We start from the raw sequence: 26,140 nt of genomic DNA, 5'->3' as shown, positions 1-26,140 counted from the left end.
ATAGTATAACTACACACAGATGATAATACTTCTGTACTTTAACTGTTGATAGTATAACTACACACAGATGATAATACTTCTGTACTTTAACTGTTTATAGTATAAACTACACACAGATGATAATACTTCTGTACTTTAACTGTTTATAGTATAACTACACACAGATGATAATACTTCTGTACTTTAACTGTTGATAAGTATAACTACACACAGATGATAATACTTCTGTACTTTTAACTGTTGATAGTATAACTACACACAGATGATAATACTTCTGTACTTTAACTGTTGATAGTATAACTACACACAGATGATAATACTTCTGTACTTTAACTGTTTATAGTATAACTACACACAGATGATAATACTTCTGTACTTTAACTGTTTATAGTATAACTACACACAGAGATAATACTTCTGTACTTTAACTGTTGATAGTATAACTACACACAGATGATAATACTTCTGTACTTTAACTGTTGATAGTATAACTACACACAGATGATAATACTTCTGTACTTTAACTGTATGATAGTATAACTACACACAGATGATAATACTTCTGTACTTTAACTGTTGATAGTATAAACTACACACAGATGATAATACTTCTGTACTTTAACTGTTGATAGTATAACTACACACAGATGATAATACTTCTGTACTTTAAACTGTTTGATAGTATAACTACACACAGATGATAATACTTCTGTACTTTAACTGTTTATAGTATAACTACACACAGATGATAATACTTCTGTACTTTAACTGTTGATAGTATAAACTACACACAGATGATAATACTTCTGTACTTTAACTGCTGATAGTATAACTACAACACAGATGATAAATACTTCTGTACTTTAACTGTTTATAGTATAACTACACACAGATGATAATACTTCTGTACTTTAACTGTTTATAGTATAACTACACACAGATGATAATACTTCTGTACTTTAACTGTAGATATAGTATAACTACACACAGATGATAATACTTCTGTACTTTAACTGTTGATAGTATAACTACAAACAGATGATAATACTTCTGTACTTTAACTGTTTTATAGTATAACTTACACACAGATGATAATACTTCTGTACTTTAACTGTTTATAGTATAACTACACACAGATGATAATACTTCTGTACTTTAACTGTTGATAGTAATAACTACACACAGATGATAATACTTCTGTACTTTAACTGTTGATAGTATAACTACACACAGATGATAATACTTCTGTACTTTAACTGTTTATAGTATAACTACACACAGATGATAATACTTCTGTACTTTAACTGTTGATAGTATAACTACACACAGATGATAATACTTCTGTACTTTAACTGTTTATAGTATAACTACACACAGATGATAATACTTATGTACTTTAACTGTTGATAGTATAACTACACACACAGATGATAATACTTCTGTACTTTAACTGTTGATAGTATAACTACACACAGATGATAATACTTCTGTACTTTAACTGTTGATAGTATAACTACACACATATGATAATACTTCTGTACTTTAACTGTTGATAGTATAAACTACACACAGATGATAATACTTCTGTACTTTAACTGTTGATAGTATAAACTACACACAGATGATAATACTTCTGTACTTTAACTGTTTATAGTATAAACTACACACAGATAAATACTTCTGTACTTTAACTGTTGATAGTATAACTACACACAGATGATAATACTTCTGTACTTTAACTGTTGATAGTATAACTACAAACAGATGATAATACTTCTGTACTTTAACTGTTGATAGTATAACTACACACAGATGATAATACTTCTGTACTTTAACTGTTAGATAGTATAACTACACACATATGATAATACTTCTGTACTTTAACTGTTGATAGTATAACTACACACAGATGATAATACTTCTGTACTTTAACTGTTGATAGTATAACTACACACAGATGATAATACTTCTGTACTTTAACTGTTTATAGTATAAACTACACACAGATGATAATACTTCTGTACTTTAACTGTTTATAGTATAACTACACACAGATGATAATACTTCTGTACTTTAACTGTTTATAGTATAAACTACACACAGATGATAATACTTCTGTACTTTAACTGTTTATAGTATAACTACACACAGATGATAATACTTCTGTACGTTAACTGTTGATAGTATAACTACACACATATGATAATACTTCTGTACTTTAACTGTTTATAGTATAACTACACACAGATGATAATACTTCTGTACTTTAACTGTTTGATAGTATAAACTACACACAGATAATATACTTCTGTACTTTAACTGTTGATAGTATAACTACACACATATGATAATACTTCTGTACTTTAACTGTTTATAGTATAACTACACACAGATGATAATACTTCTGTACTTTAACTGTTGATAGTATAACTACACACAGATGATAATAACTTCTGTACTTTAACTGTTTATAGTATAACTACACACAGATGATAATACTTCTGTACTTTAACTGTTGATAGTATAACTACACACAGATGATAATACTTCTGTACGTTAACTGTTGATAGTCATAAACTACACACAGATGAATACTTCTGTACTTTAACTGTTTATAGTATAACTACACACAGATGATAATACTTCTGTACTTTAACTGCTGATAGTATAACTACACACATAAGATAATACTTCTGTACTTTAACTGTTGATAGTATAACTACATCACAGATGATAATACTTCTGTACGTTAACTGTTTATAGTATAACTACACACAGAGATAATACTTCTGTACTTTACTGTTGATAGTATAACTACACACATATAATAATACTTCTGTACTTTAACTGTTGATAGTATAACTACACACAGATGATAATACTTCTGTACGTTAACTGTTTATAGTATAACTACACACAGATGATAATACTTCTGTACTTTAACTGCTGATAGTATAACTACACACAGATGATAATACTTCTGTACTTTAACTGCTGATAGTATAACTACACACATATGATAATACTTCTGTACTTTAACTGTTGATAGTATAACTACACACAGATGATAATACTTCTATACTTTAACTGTAGATAGTATAACTAAACACAGATGATAATACTTCTATACTTTAACTGTAGATAGTATAACTACACACAGATGATAATACTTCTGTACTTTAACTGTTGATAGTATAACTACACACATATGATAATACTTCTGTACTTTAACTGTTGATAGTATAACTACACACAGATGATAATACTTCTGTACTTTAACTGTTGATAGTATAACTACACACAGATGATAATACTTCTATACTTTAACTGTTGATAGTATAACTACACACAGATGATAATACTTCTATACTTTAACTGTTGATAGTATAACTACACACAGATGATAATACTTCTGTACTTTAACTGTTGATAGTATAACTACACACATATGATAATACTTCTGTACTTTAACTGTAGATAGTATAACTACACACAGATGATAATACTTCTGTACTTTAACTGTAGATAGTATAACTACACACAGATGATAATACTTCTGTACTTTAACTGTAGATAGTATAACTACACACATATGATAATACTTCTGTACTTTAACTGTTGATAGTATAACTACACACAGATGATAATACTTCTATACTTTAACTGTTGATAGTATAACTACACACAGATGATAATACTTCTATACTTTAACTGTTGATAGTATAACTACACACAGATGATAATACTTCTATACTTTAACTGTTGATAGTATAACTACACACAGATGATAATACTTCTATACTTTAACTGTTGATAGTATAACTACACACATATGATAATACTTCTGTACTTTAACTGTTGATAGTATAACTACACACAGATGATAATACTTCTGTACTTTAACTGTTGATAGTATAACTACACACAGATGATAATACTTCTGTACTTTAACTGTTGATAGTATAACTACACACAGATGATAATACTTCTGTACTTTAACTGTTGATAGTATAACTACACACAGATGATAATACTTCTATACTTTAACTGTTGATAGTATAACTACACACATATGATAATACTTCTGTACTTTAACTGTTGATAGTATAACTACACACAGATGATAATACTTCTATACTTTAACTGTTGATAGTATAACTACACACAGATGATAATACTTCTATACTTTAACTGTTGATAGTATAACTACACACATATGATAATACTTCTGTACTTTAACTGTTGATAGTATAACTACACACAGATGATAATACTTCTGTACTTTAACTGTGATAGTATAACTACACACAGATGATAATACTTCTGTACTTTAACTGTTGATAGTATAACTACACACATATGATAATACTTCTGTACTTTAACTGTAGATAGTAATAACTACACACAGATGATAATACTTCTGTACTTTAACTGTAGATAGTATAACTACACACAGATGATAATACTTCTGTACTTTAACTGTAGATAGTATAACTACACACATATGATAATACTTCTGTACTTTAACTGTAGATAGTATAACTACACACAGATGATAATACTTCTGTACTTTAACTGTTGATAGTATAACTACACACAGATGATAATACTTCTGTACTTTAACTGTTGATAGTATAACTACACACAGATGATAATACTTCTATACTTTAACTGTTGATAGTATAACTACACACAGATGATAATACTTCTATACTTTAACTGTTGATAGTATAACTACACACAGATGATAATACTTCTAGTACTTTAACTGTTGATAGTATAACTACACACATATGATAATACTTCTGTACTTTAACTGTTGATAGTATAACTACACACAGATGATAATACTTCTGTACTTTAACTGTTGATAGTATAACTACACACAGATGATAATACTTCTGTACTTTAACTGTTGATAGTATAACTACTACACAGATGATAATACTTCTGTACTTTAACTGTTGATAGTATAACTACACACAGATGATAATACTTCTAGTACTTTAACTGTTGATAGTATAACTACACACATATGATAATACTTCTGTACTTTAACTGTTGATAGTATAACTACACACAGATGATAATACTTCTAGTACTTTAACTGTTGATAGTATAACTACACACAGATGATAATACTTCTATACTTTAACTGTTGATAGTATAACTACACACATATGATAATACTTCTGTACTTTAACTGTTGATAGTATAACTACACACAGATGATAATACTTCTGTACTTTAACTGTTGATAGTATAACTACACACAGATGATAATACTTCTGTACTTTAACTGTTGATAGTATAACTACACACAGATGATAATACTTCTGTACTTTAACTGTTGATAGTATAACTACACACAGATGATAATACTTCTGTACTTTAACTGTTGATAGTATAACTACACACAGATGATAATACTTCTGTACTTTAACTGTTTATAGTATAACTACACACAGATAATACTTCTGTACTTTAACTGTTGATAGTATAACTACACACAGATGATAATACTTCTGTACTTTAACTGTAGATAGTATAACTACACACAGATGATAATACTTCTGTACTTTAACTGTTGATAGTATAACTACAAACAGATGATAATACTTCTGTACTTTAACTGTTGATAGTATAACTACACACAGATGATAATACTTCTGTACTTTAACTGCTTATAGTATAACTACACACAGATGATAATACTTCTGTACTTTAACTGTTGATAGTATAACTACACACAGATGATAATACTTCTGTACTTTAACTGTTGATAGTATAACTACACACAGATGATAATACTTCTGTACTTTAACTGTTGATAGTATAACTACACACAGATGATAATACTTCTGTACTTTAACTGTTAATAGTATAACTACACACAGATGATAATACTTCTGTACTTTAACTACAGATAGTATAACTACACACAGATGATAATACTTCTGTACTTTAACTACAGATAGTATAACTACACACAGATGATAATACTTCTGTACTTTAACTGCTTATAGTATAACTACACACAGATGATAATACTTCTGTACTTTAACTGTTGATAGTATAACTACACACAGATGATAATACTTCTGTACTTTAACTGTAGATAGTATAACTACACACAGATGATAATACTTCTGTACTTTAACTGTTGATAGTATAACTACACACAGATGATAATACTTCTGTACGTTAACTGTTTATAGTATAACTACACACAGATGATAATACTTCTGTACTTTAACTGCTTATAGTATAACTACACACAGATGATAATACTTCTGTACTTTAACTGTTTATAGTATAACTACACACATATGATAATACTTCTGTACTTTAACTGTTTATAGTATAACTACACACAGATGATAATACTTCTGTACTTTAACTGCTTATAGTATAACTACACACAGATGATAATACTTCTGTACTTTAACTGTTGATAGTATAACTACACACAGATGATAATACTTCTGTACTTTAACTGTAGATAGTATAACTACACACAGATGATAATACTTCTGTACGTTAACTGTTGATAGTATAACTACACACAGATGATAATACTTCTGTACTTTAACTGCTTATAGTATAACTACACACAGATGATAATACTTCTGTACTTTAACTGTTGATAGTATAACTACACACATATGATAATACTTCTGTACTTTAACTGTAGATAGTATAACTACACACAGATGATAATACTTCTGTACTTTAACTGTTGATAGTATAACTACACACAGATGATAATACTTCTGTACTTTAACTGTAGATAGTATAACTACACACAGATGATAATACTTCTGTACTTTAACTGTTTATAGTATAACTACACACAGATGATAATACTTCTGTACTTTAACTGTTGATAGTATAACTACACACAGATGATAATACTTCTGTACTTTAACTGTTAATAGTATAACTACACACAGATGATAATACTTCTGTACTTTAACTACAGATAGTATAACTACACACAGATGATAATACTTCTGTACTTTAACTGCTTATAGTATAACTACACACAGATGATAATACTTCTGTACTTTAACTGTTTATAGTATAACTACACACATATGATAATACTTCTGTACTTTAACTGTTTATAGTATAACTACACACAGATGATAATACTTCTGTACTTTAACTGCTTATAGTATAACTACACACAGATGATAATACTTCTGTACTTTAACTGTTGATAGTATAACTACACACAGATGATAATACTTCTGTACTTTAACTGTAGATAGTATAACTACACACAGATGATAATACTTCTGTACTTTAACTGTTTATAGTATAACTACACACAGATGATAATACTTCTGTACGTTAACTGTTGATAGTATAACTACACACAGATGATAATACTTCTGTACTTTAACTGCTTATAGTATAACTACACACAGATGATAATACTTCTGTACTTTAACTGTTGATAGTATAACTACACACATATGATAATACTTCTGTACTTTAACTGTAGATAGTATAACTACACACAGATGATAATACTTCTGTACTTTAACTGCTTATAGTATAACTACACACATATGATAATACTTCTGTACTTTAACTGTTGATAGTATAACTACACACATATGATAATACTTCTGTACTTTAACTGTAGATAGTATAACTACACACAGATGATAATACTTCTGTACTTTAACTGTTGATAGTATAACTACACACATATGATAATACTTCTGTACTTTAACTGTAGATAGTATAACTACACACAGATGATAATACTTCTGTACTTTAACTGTAGATAGTATAACTACACACAGATGATAATACTTCTGTACTTTAACTGCAGATAGTATAACTACACACAGATGATAATACTTCTGTACTTTAACTGTTGATAGTATAACTACACACAGATGATAATACTTCTGTACTTTAACTGTTTATAGTATAACTACACACAGATGATAATACTTCTGTACTTTAACTGTAGATAGTATAACTACACACAGATGATAATACTTCTGTACTTTAACTGCAGATAGTATAACTACACACAGATGATAATACTTCTGTACTTTAACTGTTGATAGTATAACTACACACAGATGATAATACTTCTGTACTTTAACTGTTTATAGTATAACTACACACAGATGATAATACTTCTGTACTTTAACTGTTGATAGTATAACTACACACATATGATAATACTTCTGTACTTTAACTGTTGATAGTATAACTACACACATATGATAATACTTCTGTACTTTAACTGTTGATAGTATAACTACACACATATGATAATACTTCTGTACTTTAACTGTTGATAGTATAACTACACACAGATGATAATACTTCTATACTTTAACTGTAGATAGTATAACTACACACAGATGATAATACTTCTGTACTTTAACTGTTTATAGTATAACTACACACAGATGATAATACTTCTGTACTTTAACTGTTGATAGTATAACTACACACAGATGATAATACTTCTGTACTTTAACTGTTTATAGTATAACTACACACAGATGATAATACTTCTGTACTTTAACTGTTTATAGTATAACTACACACATATGATAATACTTCTGTACTTTAACTGTTTATAGTATAACTACACACAGATGATAATACTTCTGTACTTTAACTGTTGATAGTATAACTACACACAGATGATAATACTTCTGTACTTTAACTGCTTATAGTATAACTACACACAGATGATAATACTTCTGTACTTTAACTGTTGATAGTATAACTACACACATATGATAATACTTCTGTACTTTAACTGTTGATAGTATAACTACACACATATGATAATACTTCTGTACTTTAACTGTAGATAGTATAACTACACACATATGATAATACTTCTGTACTTTAACTGTTGATAGTATAACTACACACATATGATAATACTTCTGTACTTTAACTGTTGATAGTATAACTACACACATATGATAATACTTCTGTACTTTAACTGTTGATAGTATAACTACACACATATGATAATACTTCTGTACTTTAACTGTAGATAGTATAACTACACACAGATGATAATACTTCTGTACTTTAACTGCAGATAGTATAACTACACACAGATGATAATACTTCTGTACTTTAACTGTTTATAGTATAACTACACACAGATGATAATACTTCTGTACTTTAACTGTAGATAGTATAACTACACACAGATGATAATACTTCTGTACTTTAACTGTTGATAGTATAACTACACACAGATGATAATACTTCTGTACTTTAACTGTTGATAGTATAACTACACACATATGATAATACTTCTGTACTTTAACTGTAGATAGTATAACTACACACAGATGATAATACTTCTGTACTTTAACTGTTGATAGTATAACTACACACAGATGATAATACTTCTGTACTTTAACTGTAGATAGTATAACTACACACAGATGATAATACTTCTGTACTTTAACTGTAGATAGTATAACTACACACAGATGATAATACTTCTGTACTTTAACTGTTGATAGTATAACTACACACAGATGATAATACTTCTGTACTTTAACTGCAGATAGTATAACTACACACAGATGATAATACTTCTGTACTTTAACTGCTTATAGTATAACTACACACAGATGATAATACTTCTGTACTTTAACTGCTTATAGTATAACTACACACAGATGATAATACTTCTGTACTTTAACTGTTTATAGTATAACTACACACAGATGATAATACTTCTGTACTTTAACTGTTTATAGTATAACTACACACAGATGATAATACTTCTGTACTTTAACTGTTGATAGTATAACTACACACAGATGATAATACTTCTGTACGTTAACTGTTGATAGTATAACTACACACAGATAATACTTCTGTACTTTAACTGTTTATAGTATAACTACACACAGATGATAATACTTCTGTACTTTAACTGCTGATAGTATAACTACACACATATAATAATACTTCTGTACTTTAACTGTTGATAGTATAACTACACACAGATGATAATACTTCTGTACGTTAACTGTTTATAGTATAACTACACACAGATAATACTTCTGTACTTTAACTGTTGATAGTATAACTACACACATATAATAATACTTCTGTACTTTAACTGTTGATAGTATAACTACACACAGATGATAATACTTCTGTACGTTAACTGTTTATAGTATAACTACACACAGATGATAATACTTCTGTACTTTAACTGCTGATAGTATAACTACACACAGATGATAATACTTCTGTACTTTAACTGCTGATAGTATAACTACACACATATGATAATACTTCTGTACTTTAACTGTTGATAGTATAACTACACACAGATGATAATACTTCTATACTTTAACTGTAGATAGTATAACTAAACACAGATGATAATACTTCTATACTTTAACTGTAGATAGTATAACTACACACAGATGATAATACTTCTGTACTTTAACTGTTGATAGTATAACTACACACATATGATAATACTTCTGTACTTTAACTGTTGATAGTATAACTACACACAGATGATAATACTTCTGTACTTTAACTGTTGATAGTATAACTACACACAGATGATAATACTTCTATACTTTAACTGTTGATAGTATAACTACACACAGATGATAATACTTCTATACTTTAACTGTTGATAGTATAACTACACACAGATGATAATACTTCTGTACTTTAACTGTTGATAGTATAACTACACACATATGATAATACTTCTGTACTTTAACTGTAGATAGTATAACTACACACAGATGATAATACTTCTGTACTTTAACTGTAGATAGTATAACTACACACAGATGATAATACTTCTGTACTTTAACTGTAGATAGTATAACTACACACATATGATAATACTTCTGTACTTTAACTGTAGATAGTATAACTACACACAGATGATAATACTTCTGTACTTTAACTGTTGATAGTATAACTACACACAGATGATAATACTTCTGTACTTTAACTGTTGATAGTATAACTACACACAGATGATAATACTTCTATACTTTAACTGTTGATAGTATAACTACACACAGATGATAATACTTCTATACTTTAACTGTTGATAGTATAACTACACACAGATGATAATACTTCTATACTTTAACTGTTGATAGTATAACTACACACAGATGATAATACTTCTATACTTTAACTGTTGATAGTATAACTACACACATATGATAATACTTCTGTACTTTAACTGTTGATAGTATAACTACACACAGATGATAATACTTCTGTACTTTAACTGTTGATAGTATAACTACACACAGATGATAATACTTCTGTACTTTAACTGTTGATAGTATAACTACACACAGATGATAATACTTCTGTACTTTAACTGTTGATAGTATAACTACACACAGATGATAATACTTCTATACTTTAACTGTTGATAGTATAACTACACACATATGATAATACTTCTGTACTTTAACTGTTGATAGTATAACTACACACAGATGATAATACTTCTATACTTTAACTGTTGATAGTATAACTACACACAGATGATAATACTTCTATACTTTAACTGTTGATAGTATAACTACACACATATGATAATACTTCTGTACTTTAACTGTTGATAGTATAACTACACACAGATGATAATACTTCTGTACTTTAACTGTTGATAGTATAACTACACACAGATGATAATACTTCTGTACTTTAACTGTTGATAGTATAACTACACACATATGATAATACTTCTGTACTTTAACTGTAGATAGTATAACTACACACAGATGATAATACTTCTGTACTTTAACTGTAGATAGTATAACTACACACAGATGATAATACTTCTGTACTTTAACTGTAGATAGTATAACTACACACATATGATAATACTTCTGTACTTTAACTGTAGATAGTATAACTACACACAGATGATAATACTTCTGTACTTTAACTGTTGATAGTATAACTACACACAGATGATAATACTTCTGTACTTTAACTGTTGATAGTATAACTACACACAGATGATAATACTTCTATACTTTAACTGTTGATAGTATAACTACACACAGATGATAATACTTCTATACTTTAACTGTTGATAGTATAACTACACACAGATGATAATACTTCTATACTTTAACTGTTGATAGTATAACTACACACATATGATAATACTTCTGTACTTTAACTGTTGATAGTATAACTACACACAGATGATAATACTTCTGTACTTTAACTGTTGATAGTATAACTACACACAGATGATAATACTTCTGTACTTTAACTGTTGATAGTATAACTACACACAGATGATAATACTTCTGTACTTTAACTGTTGATAGTATAACTACACACAGATGATAATACTTCTATACTTTAACTGTTGATAGTATAACTACACACATATGATAATACTTCTGTACTTTAACTGTTGATAGTATAACTACACACAGATGATAATACTTCTATACTTTAACTGTTGATAGTATAACTACACACAGATGATAATACTTCTATACTTTAACTGTTGATAGTATAACTACACACATATGATAATACTTCTGTACTTTAACTGTTGATAGTATAACTACACACAGATGATAATACTTCTGTACTTTAACTGTTGATAGTATAACTACACACAGATGATAATACTTCTGTACTTTAACTGTTGATAGTATAACTACACACAGATGATAATACTTCTGTACTTTAACTGTTGATAGTATAACTACACACAGATGATAATACTTCTGTACTTTAACTGTTGATAGTATAACTACACACAGATGATAATACTTCTGTACTTTAACTGTTTATAGTATAACTACACACAGATAATACTTCTGTACTTTAACTGTTGATAGTATAACTACACACAGATGATAATACTTCTGTACTTTAACTGTAGATAGTATAACTACACACAGATGATAATACTTCTGTACTTTAACTGTTGATAGTATAACTACAAACAGATGATAATACTTCTGTACTTTAACTGTTGATAGTATAACTACACACAGATGATAATACTTCTGTACTTTAACTGCTTATAGTATAACTACACACAGATGATAATACTTCTGTACTTTAACTGTTGATAGTATAACTACACACAGATGATAATACTTCTGTACTTTAACTGTTGATAGTATAACTACACACAGATGATAATACTTCTGTACTTTAACTGTTGATAGTATAACTACACACAGATGATAATACTTCTGTACTTTAACTGTTAATAGTATAACTACACACAGATGATAATACTTCTGTACTTTAACTACAGATAGTATAACTACACACAGATGATAATACTTCTGTACTTTAACTACAGATAGTATAACTACACACAGATGATAATACTTCTGTACTTTAACTGCTTATAGTATAACTACACACAGATGATAATACTTCTGTACTTTAACTGTTGATAGTATAACTACACACAGATGATAATACTTCTGTACTTTAACTGTAGATAGTATAACTACACACAGATGATAATACTTCTGTACTTTAACTGTTGATAGTATAACTACACACAGATGATAATACTTCTGTACGTTAACTGTTGATAGTATAACTACACACAGATGATAATACTTCTGTACTTTAACTACAGATAGTATAACTACACACAGATGATAATACTTCTGTACTTTAACTGCTTATAGTATAACTACACACAGATGATAATACTTCTGTACTTTAACTGTTGATAGTATAACTACACACAGATGATAATACTTCTGTACTTTAACTGTAGATAGTATAACTACACACAGATGATAATACTTCTGTACTTTAACTGTTGATAGTATAACTACACACAGATGATAATACTTCTGTACGTTAACTGTTTATAGTATAACTACACACAGATGATAATACTTCTGTACTTTAACTGCTTATAGTATAACTACACACAGATGATAATACTTCTGTACTTTAACTGTTTATAGTATAACTACACACATATGATAATACTTCTGTACTTTAACTGTTTATAGTATAACTACACACAGATGATAATACTTCTGTACTTTAACTGCTTATAGTATAACTACACACAGATGATAATACTTCTGTACTTTAACTGTTGATAGTATAACTACACACAGATGATAATACTTCTGTACTTTAACTGTAGATAGTATAACTACACACAGATGATAATACTTCTGTACGTTAACTGTTGATAGTATAACTACACACAGATGATAATACTTCTGTACTTTAACTGCTTATAGTATAACTACACACAGATGATAATACTTCTGTACTTTAACTGTTGATAGTATAACTACACACATATGATAATACTTCTGTACTTTAACTGTAGATAGTATAACTACACACAGATGATAATACTTCTGTACTTTAACTGTTGATAGTATAACTACACACAGATGATAATACTTCTGTACTTTAACTGTAGATAGTATAACTACACACAGATGATAATACTTCTGTACTTTAACTGTTTATAGTATAACTACACACAGATGATAATACTTCTGTACTTTAACTGTTGATAGTATAACTACACACAGATGATAATACTTCTGTACTTTAACTGTTAATAGTATAACTACACACAGATGATAATACTTCTGTACTTTAACTACAGATAGTATAACTACACACAGATGATAATACTTCTGTACTTTAACTACAGATAGTATAACTACACACAGATGATAATACTTCTGTACTTTAACTGCTTATAGTATAACTACACACAGATGATAATACTTCTGTACTTTAACTGTTTATAGTATAACTACACACATATGATAATACTTCTGTACTTTAACTGTTTATAGTATAACTACACACAGATGATAATACTTCTGTACTTTAACTGCTTATAGTATAACTACACACAGATGATAATACTTCTGTACTTTAACTGTTGATAGTATAACTACACACAGATGATAATACTTCTGTACTTTAACTGTAGATAGTATAACTACACACAGATGATAATACTTCTGTACTTTAACTGTTTATAGTATAACTACACACAGATGATAATACTTCTGTACGTTAACTGTTGATAGTATAACTACACACAGATGATAATACTTCTGTACTTTAACTGCTTATAGTATAACTACACACAGATGATAATACTTCTGTACTTTAACTGTTGATAGTATAACTACACACATATGATAATACTTCTGTACTTTAACTGTAGATAGTATAACTACACACAGATGATAATACTTCTGTACTTTAACTGCTTATAGTATAACTACACACATATGATAATACTTCTGTACTTTAACTGTTGATAGTATAACTACACACATATGATAATACTTCTGTACTTTAACTGTAGATAGTATAACTACACACAGATGATAATACTTCTGTACTTTAACTGTTGATAGTATAACTACACACATATGATAATACTTCTGTACTTTAACTGTAGATAGTATAACTACACACAGATGATAATACTTCTGTACTTTAACTGTAGATAGTATAACTACACACAGATGATAATACTTCTGTACTTTAACTGCAGATAGTATAACTACACACAGATGATAATACTTCTGTACTTTAACTGTTGATAGTATAACTACACACAGATGATAATACTTCTGTACTTTAACTGTTTATAGTATAACTACACACAGATGATAATACTTCTGTACTTTAACTGTAGATAGTATAACTACACACAGATGATAATACTTCTGTACTTTAACTGCAGATAGTATAACTACACACAGATGATAATACTTCTGTACTTTAACTGTTGATAGTATAACTACACACAGATGATAATACTTCTGTACTTTAACTGTTTATAGTATAACTACACACAGATGATAATACTTCTGTACTTTAACTGTTGATAGTATAACTACACACATATGATAATACTTCTGTACTTTAACTGTTGATAGTATAACTACACACATATGATAATACTTCTGTACTTTAACTGTTGATAGTATAACTACACACATATGATAATACTTCTGTACTTTAACTGTTGATAGTATAACTACACACAGATGATAATACTTCTATACTTTAACTGTAGATAGTATAACTACACACAGATGATAATACTTCTGTACTTTAACTGTTTATAGTATAACTACACACAGATGATAATACTTCTGTACTTTAACTGTTGATAGTATAACTACACACAGATGATAATACTTCTGTACTTTAACTGTTTATAGTATAACTACACACAGATGATAATACTTCTGTACTTTAACTGTTTATAGTATAACTACACACATATGATAATACTTCTGTACTTTAACTGTTTATAGTATAACTACACACAGATGATAATACTTCTGTACTTTAACTGTTGATAGTATAACTACACACAGATGATAATACTTCTGTACTTTAACTGCTTATAGTATAACTACACACAGATGATAATACTTCTGTACTTTAACTGTTGATAGTATAACTACACACATATGATAATACTTCTGTACTTTAACTGTTGATAGTATAACTACACACATATGATAATACTTCTGTACTTTAACTGTAGATAGTATAACTACACACATATGATAATACTTCTGTACTTTAACTGTTGATAGTATAACTACACACATATGATAATACTTCTGTACTTTAACTGTTGATAGTATAACTACACACATATGATAATACTTCTGTACTTTAACTGTTGATAGTATAACTACACACATATGATAATACTTCTGTACTTTAACTGTAGATAGTATAACTACACACAGATGATAATACTTCTGTACTTTAACTGCAGATAGTATAACTACACACAGATGATAATACTTCTGTACTTTAACTGTTTATAGTATAACTACACACAGATGATAATACTTCTGTACTTTAACTGTAGATAGTATAACTACACACAGATGATAATACTTCTGTACTTTAACTGTTGATAGTATAACTACACACAGATGATAATACTTCTGTACTTTAACTGTTGATAGTATAACTACACACATATGATAATACTTCTGTACTTTAACTGTAGATAGTATAACTACACACAGATGATAATACTTCTGTACTTTAACTGTTGATAGTATAACTACACACAGATGATAATACTTCTGTACTTTAACTGTAGATAGTATAACTACACACAGATGATAATACTTCTGTACTTTAACTGTAGATAGTATAACTACACACAGATGATAATACTTCTGTACTTTAACTGTTGATAGTATAACTACACACAGATGATAATACTTCTGTACTTTAACTGCAGATAGTATAACTACACACAGATAATACTTCTGTACTTTAACTGCTTATAGTATAACTACACACATATGATAATACTTCTGTACTTTAACTGCTTATAGTATAACTACACACATATGATAATACTTCTGTACTTTAACTGCTTATAGTATAACTACACACAGATGATAATACTTCTGTACTTTAACTGTTGATAGTATAACTACACACATATGATAATACTTCTGTACTTTAACTGCTTATAGTATAACTACACACAGATGATAATACTTCTGTACTTTAACTGTTGATAGTATAACTACACACATATGATAATACTTCTGTACTTTAACTGCTTATAGTATAACTACACACAGATGATAATACTTCTGTACTTTAACTGTTGATAGTATAACTACACACAGATGATAATACTTCTGTACTTTAACTGTTTATAGTATAACTACACACAGATGATAATACTTCTGTACTTTAACTGTAGATAGTATAACTACACACAGATGATAATACTTCTGTACTTTAACTGTTGATAGTATAACTACACACAGATGATAATACTTCTGTACTTTAACTGTAGATAGTATAACTACACACATATGATAATACTTCTGTACTTTAACTGCTTATAGTATAACTACACACAGATGATAATACTTCTGTACTTTAACTGTTGATAGTATAACTACACACAGATGATAATACTTCTGTACTTTAACTGTTTATAGTATAACTACACACAGATGATAATACTTCTGTACTTTAACTGCTTATAGTATAACTACACACAGATGATAATACTTCTGTACTTTAACTGTAGATAGTATAACTACACACATATGATAATACTTCTGTACTTTAACTGCTTATAGTATAACTACACACATATGATAATACTTCTGTACTTTAACTGCTTATAGTATAACTACACACAGATGATAATACTTCTGTACTTTAACTGTAGATAGTATAACTACACACATATGATAATACTTCTGTACTTTAACTGCTTATAGTATAACTACACACAGATGATAATACTTCTGTACTTTAACTGTTGATAGTATAACTACACACATATGATAATACTTCTGTACTTTAACTGCTTATAGTATAACTACACACAGATGATAATACTTCTGTACTTTAACTGTTTATAGTATAACTACACACAGATGATAATACTTCTGTACTTTAACTGTTTATAGTATAACTACACACAGATGATAATACTTCTGTACTTTAACTGTTTATAGTATAACTACACACAGATGATAATACTTCTGTACTTTAACTGTTGATAGTATAACTACACACATATGATAATACTTCTGTACTTTAACTGCTTATAGTATAACTACACACAGATGATAATACTTCTGTACTTTAACTGTTTATAGTATAACTACACACAGATGATAATACTTCTGTACTTTAACTGTTTATAGTATAACTACACACAGATGATAATACTTCTGTACTTTAACTGCTTATAGTATAACTACACACAGATGATAATACTTCTGTACTTTAACTGTTTATAGTATAACTACACACAGATGATAATACTTCTGTACTTTAACTGTTTATAGTATAACTACACACAGATGATAATACTTCTGTACTTTAACTGCTTATAGTATAACTACACACAGATGATAATACTTCTGTACTTTAACTGTTTATAGTATAACTACACACAGATGATAATACTTCTGTACTTTAACTGTTTATAGTATAACTACACACAGATGATAATACTTCTGTACTTTAACTGTTTATAGTATAACTACACACAGATGATAATACTTCTATACTTTAACTGTTGATAGTATAACTACACACAGATGATAATACTTCTGTACTTTAACTGTAGATAGTATAACTACACACATATGATAATACTTCTGTACTTTAACTGTTGATAGTATAACTACACACAGATGATAATACTTCTGTACTTTAACTGTAGATAGTATAACTACACACATATGATAATACTTCTGTACTTTAACTGTAGATAGTATAACTACACACATATGATAATACTTCTGTACTTTAACTGCTTATAGTATAACTACACACAGATGATAATACTTCTATACTTTAACTGTTGATAGTATAACTACACACAGATGATAATACTTCTGTACTTTAACTGTTTATAGTATAACTACACACAGATGATAATACTTCTGTACTTTAACTGTTTATAGTATAACTACACACAGATGATAATACTTCTGTACTTTAACTGTTGATAGTATAACTACACACAGATGATAATACTTCTGTACTTTAACTGTTGATAGTATAACTACACACAGATGATAATACTTCTGTACTTTAACTGTTGATAGTATAACTACACACAGATGATAATACTTCTATACTTTAACTGTTTATAGTATAACTACACACAGATGATAATACTTCTGTACTTTAACTGTTGATAGTATAACTACACACAGATGATAATACTTCTGTACTTTAACTGTTGATAGTATAACTACACACAGATGATAATACTTCTGTACTTTAACTGTAGATAGTATAACTACACACAGATGATAATACTTCTGTACTTTAACTGTTGATAGTATAACTACACACAGATGATAATACTTCTGTACTTTAACTGTAGATAGTATAACTACACACAGATGATAATACTTCTGTACTTTAACTGTTGATAGTATAACTACACACAGATGATAATACTTCTGTACTTTAACTGTTGATAGTATAACTACACACAGATGATAATACTTCTGTACTTTAACTGTAGATAGTATAACTACACACATATGATAATACTTCTGTACTTTAACTGTAGATAGTATAACTACACACATATGATAATACTTCTGTACTTTAACTGTTGATAGTATAACTAAACACAGATTATAATACTTCTGTACTTTAACTGTTGATAGTATAACTACACACAGATGATAATACTTCTGTACTTTAACTGTTTATAGTATAACTACACACAGATGATAATACTTCTGTACTTTAACTGTAGATAGTATAACTACACACAGATGATAATACTTCTGTACTTTAACTGTTTATAGTATAACTACACACATATGATAATACTTCTGTACTTTAACTGTTGATAGTATAACTACACACATATGATAATACTTCTGTACTTTAACTGTTGATAGTATAACTACACACAGATGATAATACTTCTGTACTTTAACTGTAGATAGTATAACTACACACAGATGATAATACTTCTGTACTTTAACTGTTGATAGTATAACTACACACAGATGATAATACTTCTGTACTTTAACTGTTGATAGTATAACTACACACAGATGATAATACTTCTGTACTTTAACTGTTGATAGTATAACTACACACAGATGATAATACTTCTGTACTTTAACTGTTGATAGTATAACTACACACAGATGATAATACTTCTGTACTTTAACTGTTGATAGTATAACTACACACAGATGATAATACTTCTGTACTTTAACTGTAGATAGTATAACTACACACAGATGATAATACTTCTGTACTTTAACTGTTGATAGTATAACTACACACAGATGATAATACTTCTGTACTTTAACTGTTGATAATATAACTACACACAGATGATAATACTTCTGTACTTTAACTGTTGATAGTATAACTACACACAGATGATAATACTTCTGTACTTTAACTGTTGATAGTATAACTACACACATATGATAATACTTCTGTACTTTAACTGTTGATAGTATAACTACACACAGATGATAATACTTCTGTACTTTAACTGTAGATAGTATAACTACACACAGATGATAATACTTCTGTACTTTAACTGTTGATAGTATAACTACACACAGATGATAATACTTCTGTACTTTAACTGTTGATAGTATAACTACACACATATGATAATACTTCTGTACTTTAACTGTTGATAGTATAACTACACACAGATGATAATACTTCTGTACTTTAACTGTAGATAGTATAACTACACACAGATGATAATACTTCTGTACTTTAACTGTTGATAGTATAACTACACACAGATGATAATACTTCTGTACTTTAACTGTTGATAGTATAACTACACACAGATGATAATACTTCTGTACTTTAACTGTTGATAGTATAACTACACACAGATGATAATACTTCTGTACTTTAACTGTTGATAGTATAACTACACACAGATGATAATACTTCTGTACTTTAACTGTTGATAGTATAACTACACACAGATGATAATACTTCTGTACTTTAACTGTTGATAGTATAACTACACACAGATGATAATACTTCTGTACTTTAACTGTTGATAGTATAACTACACACAGATGATAATACTTCTATGCTTTAACTGTAGATAGTATAACTACACACAGATGATAATACTTCTGTACTTTAACTGTAGATAGTATAACTACACACAGATGATAATACTTCTGTACTTTAACTGCTTGCACTATAATTTAAACAAAAAAGTAGTCATTAAAAAGAATAACATTGGTAGTTTAAAGTCTGAGCACTTGATACTTTGAAATGAGCAAAGTACTAATATTTCCATTACTAATATTGGATTAAAAAGTACAACAATTAAACATTAAAGTGAAGTGAAGTAAAAGTAGAAAATACTTAATTGAAGTACTACTGTCTTGAGAGATGAGTAAGATGTAGTACTTGAGTAAAGATACTTCGTTGCTTTCCACCTATAAGTCAGGTGGGATCAAACAGCGGCCCGTGGGCCAAACGTGGCCCCTGATGAACGCTTCACATTAGATTCAGGAGCCACATAGAAATAAATATCCCTAAAATATATAGAATGAATAAATAACAGTTTAACTAAGAAGACTGAGTGAGTTGAAAGGAGACTTTGTTCTATTTTCTTCATCATAAAGTTGTGATTTATAGTCTGTTTGGTGTTATTAATGTTTAGTACAGAAACCGACTCAATGTGAAGAAAAGCTGGAGATGAGTTCATGTTTGTCATCTTTAACATGAGTTATTACATGAGTTATTACATGAGTTATTACATGAGTTATTACATGAGTTATTACATGAGTTATTACATGAGTTGTTACATGAGTTATTACATTAGTTATTACATGAGTTATTACATGAGTTATTACATGAGTTATTACATGAGTTATTACATGAGTTGTTACATGAGTTGTTACATTTCTTGTTACATTAGTTGTTACATTTGTTATTACATTTGTTGTTACATTAGTTGTTACATTAGTTTTCCATTAGTTGTTACATTAGTTGTTACATTTGTTGTTCCATGAGTTGTTACATTAGTTGTTACATTAGTTGTTACATTTGTTATTACATTTGTTGTTACATTAGTTTTACATTAGTTGTTACATTAGTTGTTACATTAGTTGTTACATTAGTTGTTACATTTGTTATTACATTAGTTGTTATATTAGATATTACATTTGTTGTTACATTAGTTATTACATTTGTTGTTCCATGAGTTGTTACATTTGTTGTTACATTAGATATTACATTTGTTGTTACATTAGTTGTTACATTAGATATTACATTTGTTGTTACATTAGATATTACATTTGTTGTTACATTAGTTATTACATCTCTTGTTACATTAGTTGTTACATTAGTTGTTACATTTGTTATTACATTAGTTGGTACATTAGTTGTTACATTAGTTGTTACATTTGTTGTTACATTAGTTGTTACATTAGTTGTTATATTAGTTGTTACATTTGTTATTACATTTGTTATTACATTAGTTGTTACATTAGTTGTTACATGAGTTGTTACATTTGTTGTTACATGAGTTGTTACATGAGTTGTTACATTTGTTGTTACATTTGATATTACATGAGTTGTTGCATGAGTTGTTGCATGAGTTGTTGCATGAGTTGTTACATTAGTTGTTACATTAGTTGTTACATGAGTTGTTACATTAGTTGTTACATTTGTTATTACATTAGTTGTTACATTAGTTATTACATTTGTTGTTACATTAGTTATTACATTAGTTATTACATTTGTTATTACATTAGTTGTTACATTAGTTGTTACATGAGTTGTTACATTAGATATTACATTTGTTGTCACATTAGATATTCCATGAGTTGTTACATGAGTTGTTACATGAGTTGTTACATGAGTTGTTACATGAGTTGTTACATGAGTTGTTACATGAGTTGTTACATGAGTTGTCCCATTAGTTGTTACATTAGTTGTTACATTAGTTGTTACAATAGATATTACATTTGTTGTTACATTAGATGTTACATGAGTTGTTGTATGAGTTGTTACATGACTTGTTACATGACTTGTTACATGACTTGTTACATTAGTTGTTACATTTGTTATTAATCACAGAATGAGTTTGTAACGATGTGTGTTTGTTGTGTTTGACAGGGCAGCACAGAGGGGTGGAGTCAGTCCCACAGCCAGGTGGTGAGTCAACTCATTAACATTATCATTAATTATGTAATAACAGCAAGAAACTAGAATTACATGTAATAAAGTGATAATAATATGAGATATAATCCTGACACATCCTTTATTTTAATATAAGAATAAAGTTACATTTCTTCTTCTTTGACAACTTTTAAAGATAAAATGTGCAAATATTAATGATGAAAATAATAATCAGTGTAAGTGTATTTGTTTAAGTATTGCACATCTCATATGATATATGAAGCAGTACTTCACTACTAATCTATGTATTAGTACACAAAGTATCTGTAATTGGCTCCATGTTGATGAGCTGTGACATTAAAATGCTCTAATATGTATTTGTTAGTGATGTAAACAGACTAATGTAATATTAAACTTTTAAAGGAGCGTTTCTTCATCACTATGATGCAGCTCTACTTTTAGAGTGTTGTAGTCGAAGTCTAGAGTGTTTAGTCGAAGTCTAGATTGTTTTAGTTGAAGTCTAGAGTGTTTTAGTCGAAGTCTAGAGTGTTTTAGTCGAAGTCTAGAGTGTATTAGTCGAAGTCTAGAGTGTTTTAGTTGAAGTCTAGAGTGTTTTAGTTGAAGTCTAGAGTGTTTTAGTCGAAGTCTAGAGTGTATTAGTCGAAGTCTAGAGTGTTTTAGTTGAAGTCTAGAGTGTTTTAGTCGAAGTCTAGAGTGTATTAGTCGAAGTCTAGAGTGTTTTAGTCGAAGTCTAGAGTGTTTTAGTCGAAGTCTAGAGTGTTTTAGTCTAAGTCTATAGTGTTTTAGTGTTTTTCTTTCAGCGGCACTTTAATGCTTCAGTTGGATGGTTTTCCTACTGGAGACGGTGTTCAGGTAAACATCTCTTTATGACTCATTAATAATCAATAATTAATCTGTAATAAACGTCCTATCATGACGTATTAATAACGTGTGTATATCTCTGTGCATGTGTCTCTGTGTGTGTGTGTCTCTCTGTGTGTGTTTCTGTGCGTGTGTGTGTGTCTCTGTGTGTGTCTCTCTGTGTGTGTGTGTGTGTGTGTGTGTCTCTGTGTGCGTGTGTCTCTGTGTGCATGTGTGTCTCTATGTGTGTGTCTCTGTGCGTGTGTGTCTCTCTGTGTGTGTGTGTGTGTGTGTCTCTGTGTGCGTGTGTCTCTGTGTGTGTCTCTCTGTGTGTGTGTGTGTGTGTGTGTGTGCATGTGTCTCTGTGTGTGTGTGCATGTGTGTGTGTGTGTGTGTGTGTGTGTGCGTCTCTGTGCGTGTGTGCATGTGTCTCTCTGTGTGTGTCTCTCTGTGCGTGTGTCTCTCTGTGTGTGTGTGTGTGTGCATGTGTCTCTCTGTGTGTGTGTCTCTGTGTGTGTGTGCATGTGTCTGTGTGTGTGTGTGTGTGTGTGTGTGTGCATGTGTCTGTGTGTGTGTGTGTGTGCGTCTCTGTGTGTGTGCGTCTCTGTGTGTGTGTGTGTGTGTGCGTCTCTGTGTGTGTGTGTGCATGTGTCTCTCTGTGTGTGTGTGTCTCTCTGTGTGTGTGTGTATGTGCATGTGTCTCTCTGTGTGTGTGCATGTGTCTGTGTGTGTGTGTGCGTCTCTGTGTGTGTGTGTGCATGTGTCTCTCTGTGTGTGTGTGTCTCTCTGTGTGTGTGTGTGTGTGCATGTGTCTCTCTGTGTGTGTGCATGTGTCTGTGTGTGTGTGTGCGTCTCTGTGCGTGTGTGTGCATGTGTCTCTCTGTGTGTGTGTCTCTCTGTGTGTGTGTGTGTGTGCATGTGTCTCTCTGTGTGTGTGTGTCTCTGTGTGTGTGTGCATGTGTCTGTGTGTGTGTGTGTGTGCATGTGTCTGTGTGTGCGTGTGTGTGTGTGCATGTGTCTGTGTGTGTGCGTCTCTGTGTGTGTGTGTGTGTGTGCATGTGTCTCTCTGTGTGTGTGTGTCTCTGTGTGTGTGTGCATGTGTCTGTGTGTGTGTGTGTGTGTGTGTGTGCATGTGTCTGTGTGTGCGTGTGTGTGTGTGCATGTGTCTGTGTGTGTGTGTGTGTGTGTGTGTGTGTGTGTGTGTGTGCGTCTCTGTGTGTGTGTGTGTGTGTGTGTGCATGTGTCTGTGTGTGCGTGTGTGTGTGTGCATGTGTCTGTGTGTGTGTGTGTGTGTGTGTGCGTCTCTGTGTGTGTGTGTGTGTGTGTGTGTAGGCTGATCGATCAGCTGACAGACTGACTGGATCAATGATGGAGCTCCAGACGTTACAGGAGGCCCTGAAGGTGGAGATCCAGATCCATCAGGTACTCCTGAAGTCCTCCGTCAGTGTCACAGCTCAGTCAGCTGCTTTCTGTTGTTTACTTTTGCTTCTTCCTCTTGTTTTATATTTCACATCTTTTTACTGAAAGAACATAGACAGAGATTGTTTTTATTCTGCTCATTTTTCATCAATATTGCTGCGTGTTATTT

General features: G+C 29.7%; 1 protein-coding gene across 1 annotated transcript in view; it reads left to right on the top strand.

The window, feature by feature from the left end:
• The window catches only part of phf21ab (PHD finger protein 21Ab), an 89,417-nt gene that overhangs the window by 19,337 nt on the left and 43,940 nt on the right, over positions 1-26,140 (top strand). Inside the window, exons 2-4 of the mRNA XM_079271956.1 lie at positions 23,689-23,727; positions 24,499-24,564; positions 25,885-25,974. Of these exons, the coding sequence (XP_079128082.1) occupies positions 24,523-24,564; positions 25,885-25,974 (132 nt within the window). The 5' untranslated portion in view covers positions 23,689-23,727; positions 24,499-24,522. The remainder of the gene's footprint in view (positions 1-23,688; positions 23,728-24,498; positions 24,565-25,884; positions 25,975-26,140) is intronic.

This window comes from Melanostigma gelatinosum (assembly GCF_949748355.1).
Source record: "Melanostigma gelatinosum genome assembly, chromosome: 1".
NCBI classification, from domain to species: Eukaryota; Metazoa; Chordata; class Actinopteri; order Perciformes; family Zoarcidae; genus Melanostigma; species Melanostigma gelatinosum.
This window is presented reverse-complemented; position numbering and strand designations above follow the sequence as displayed.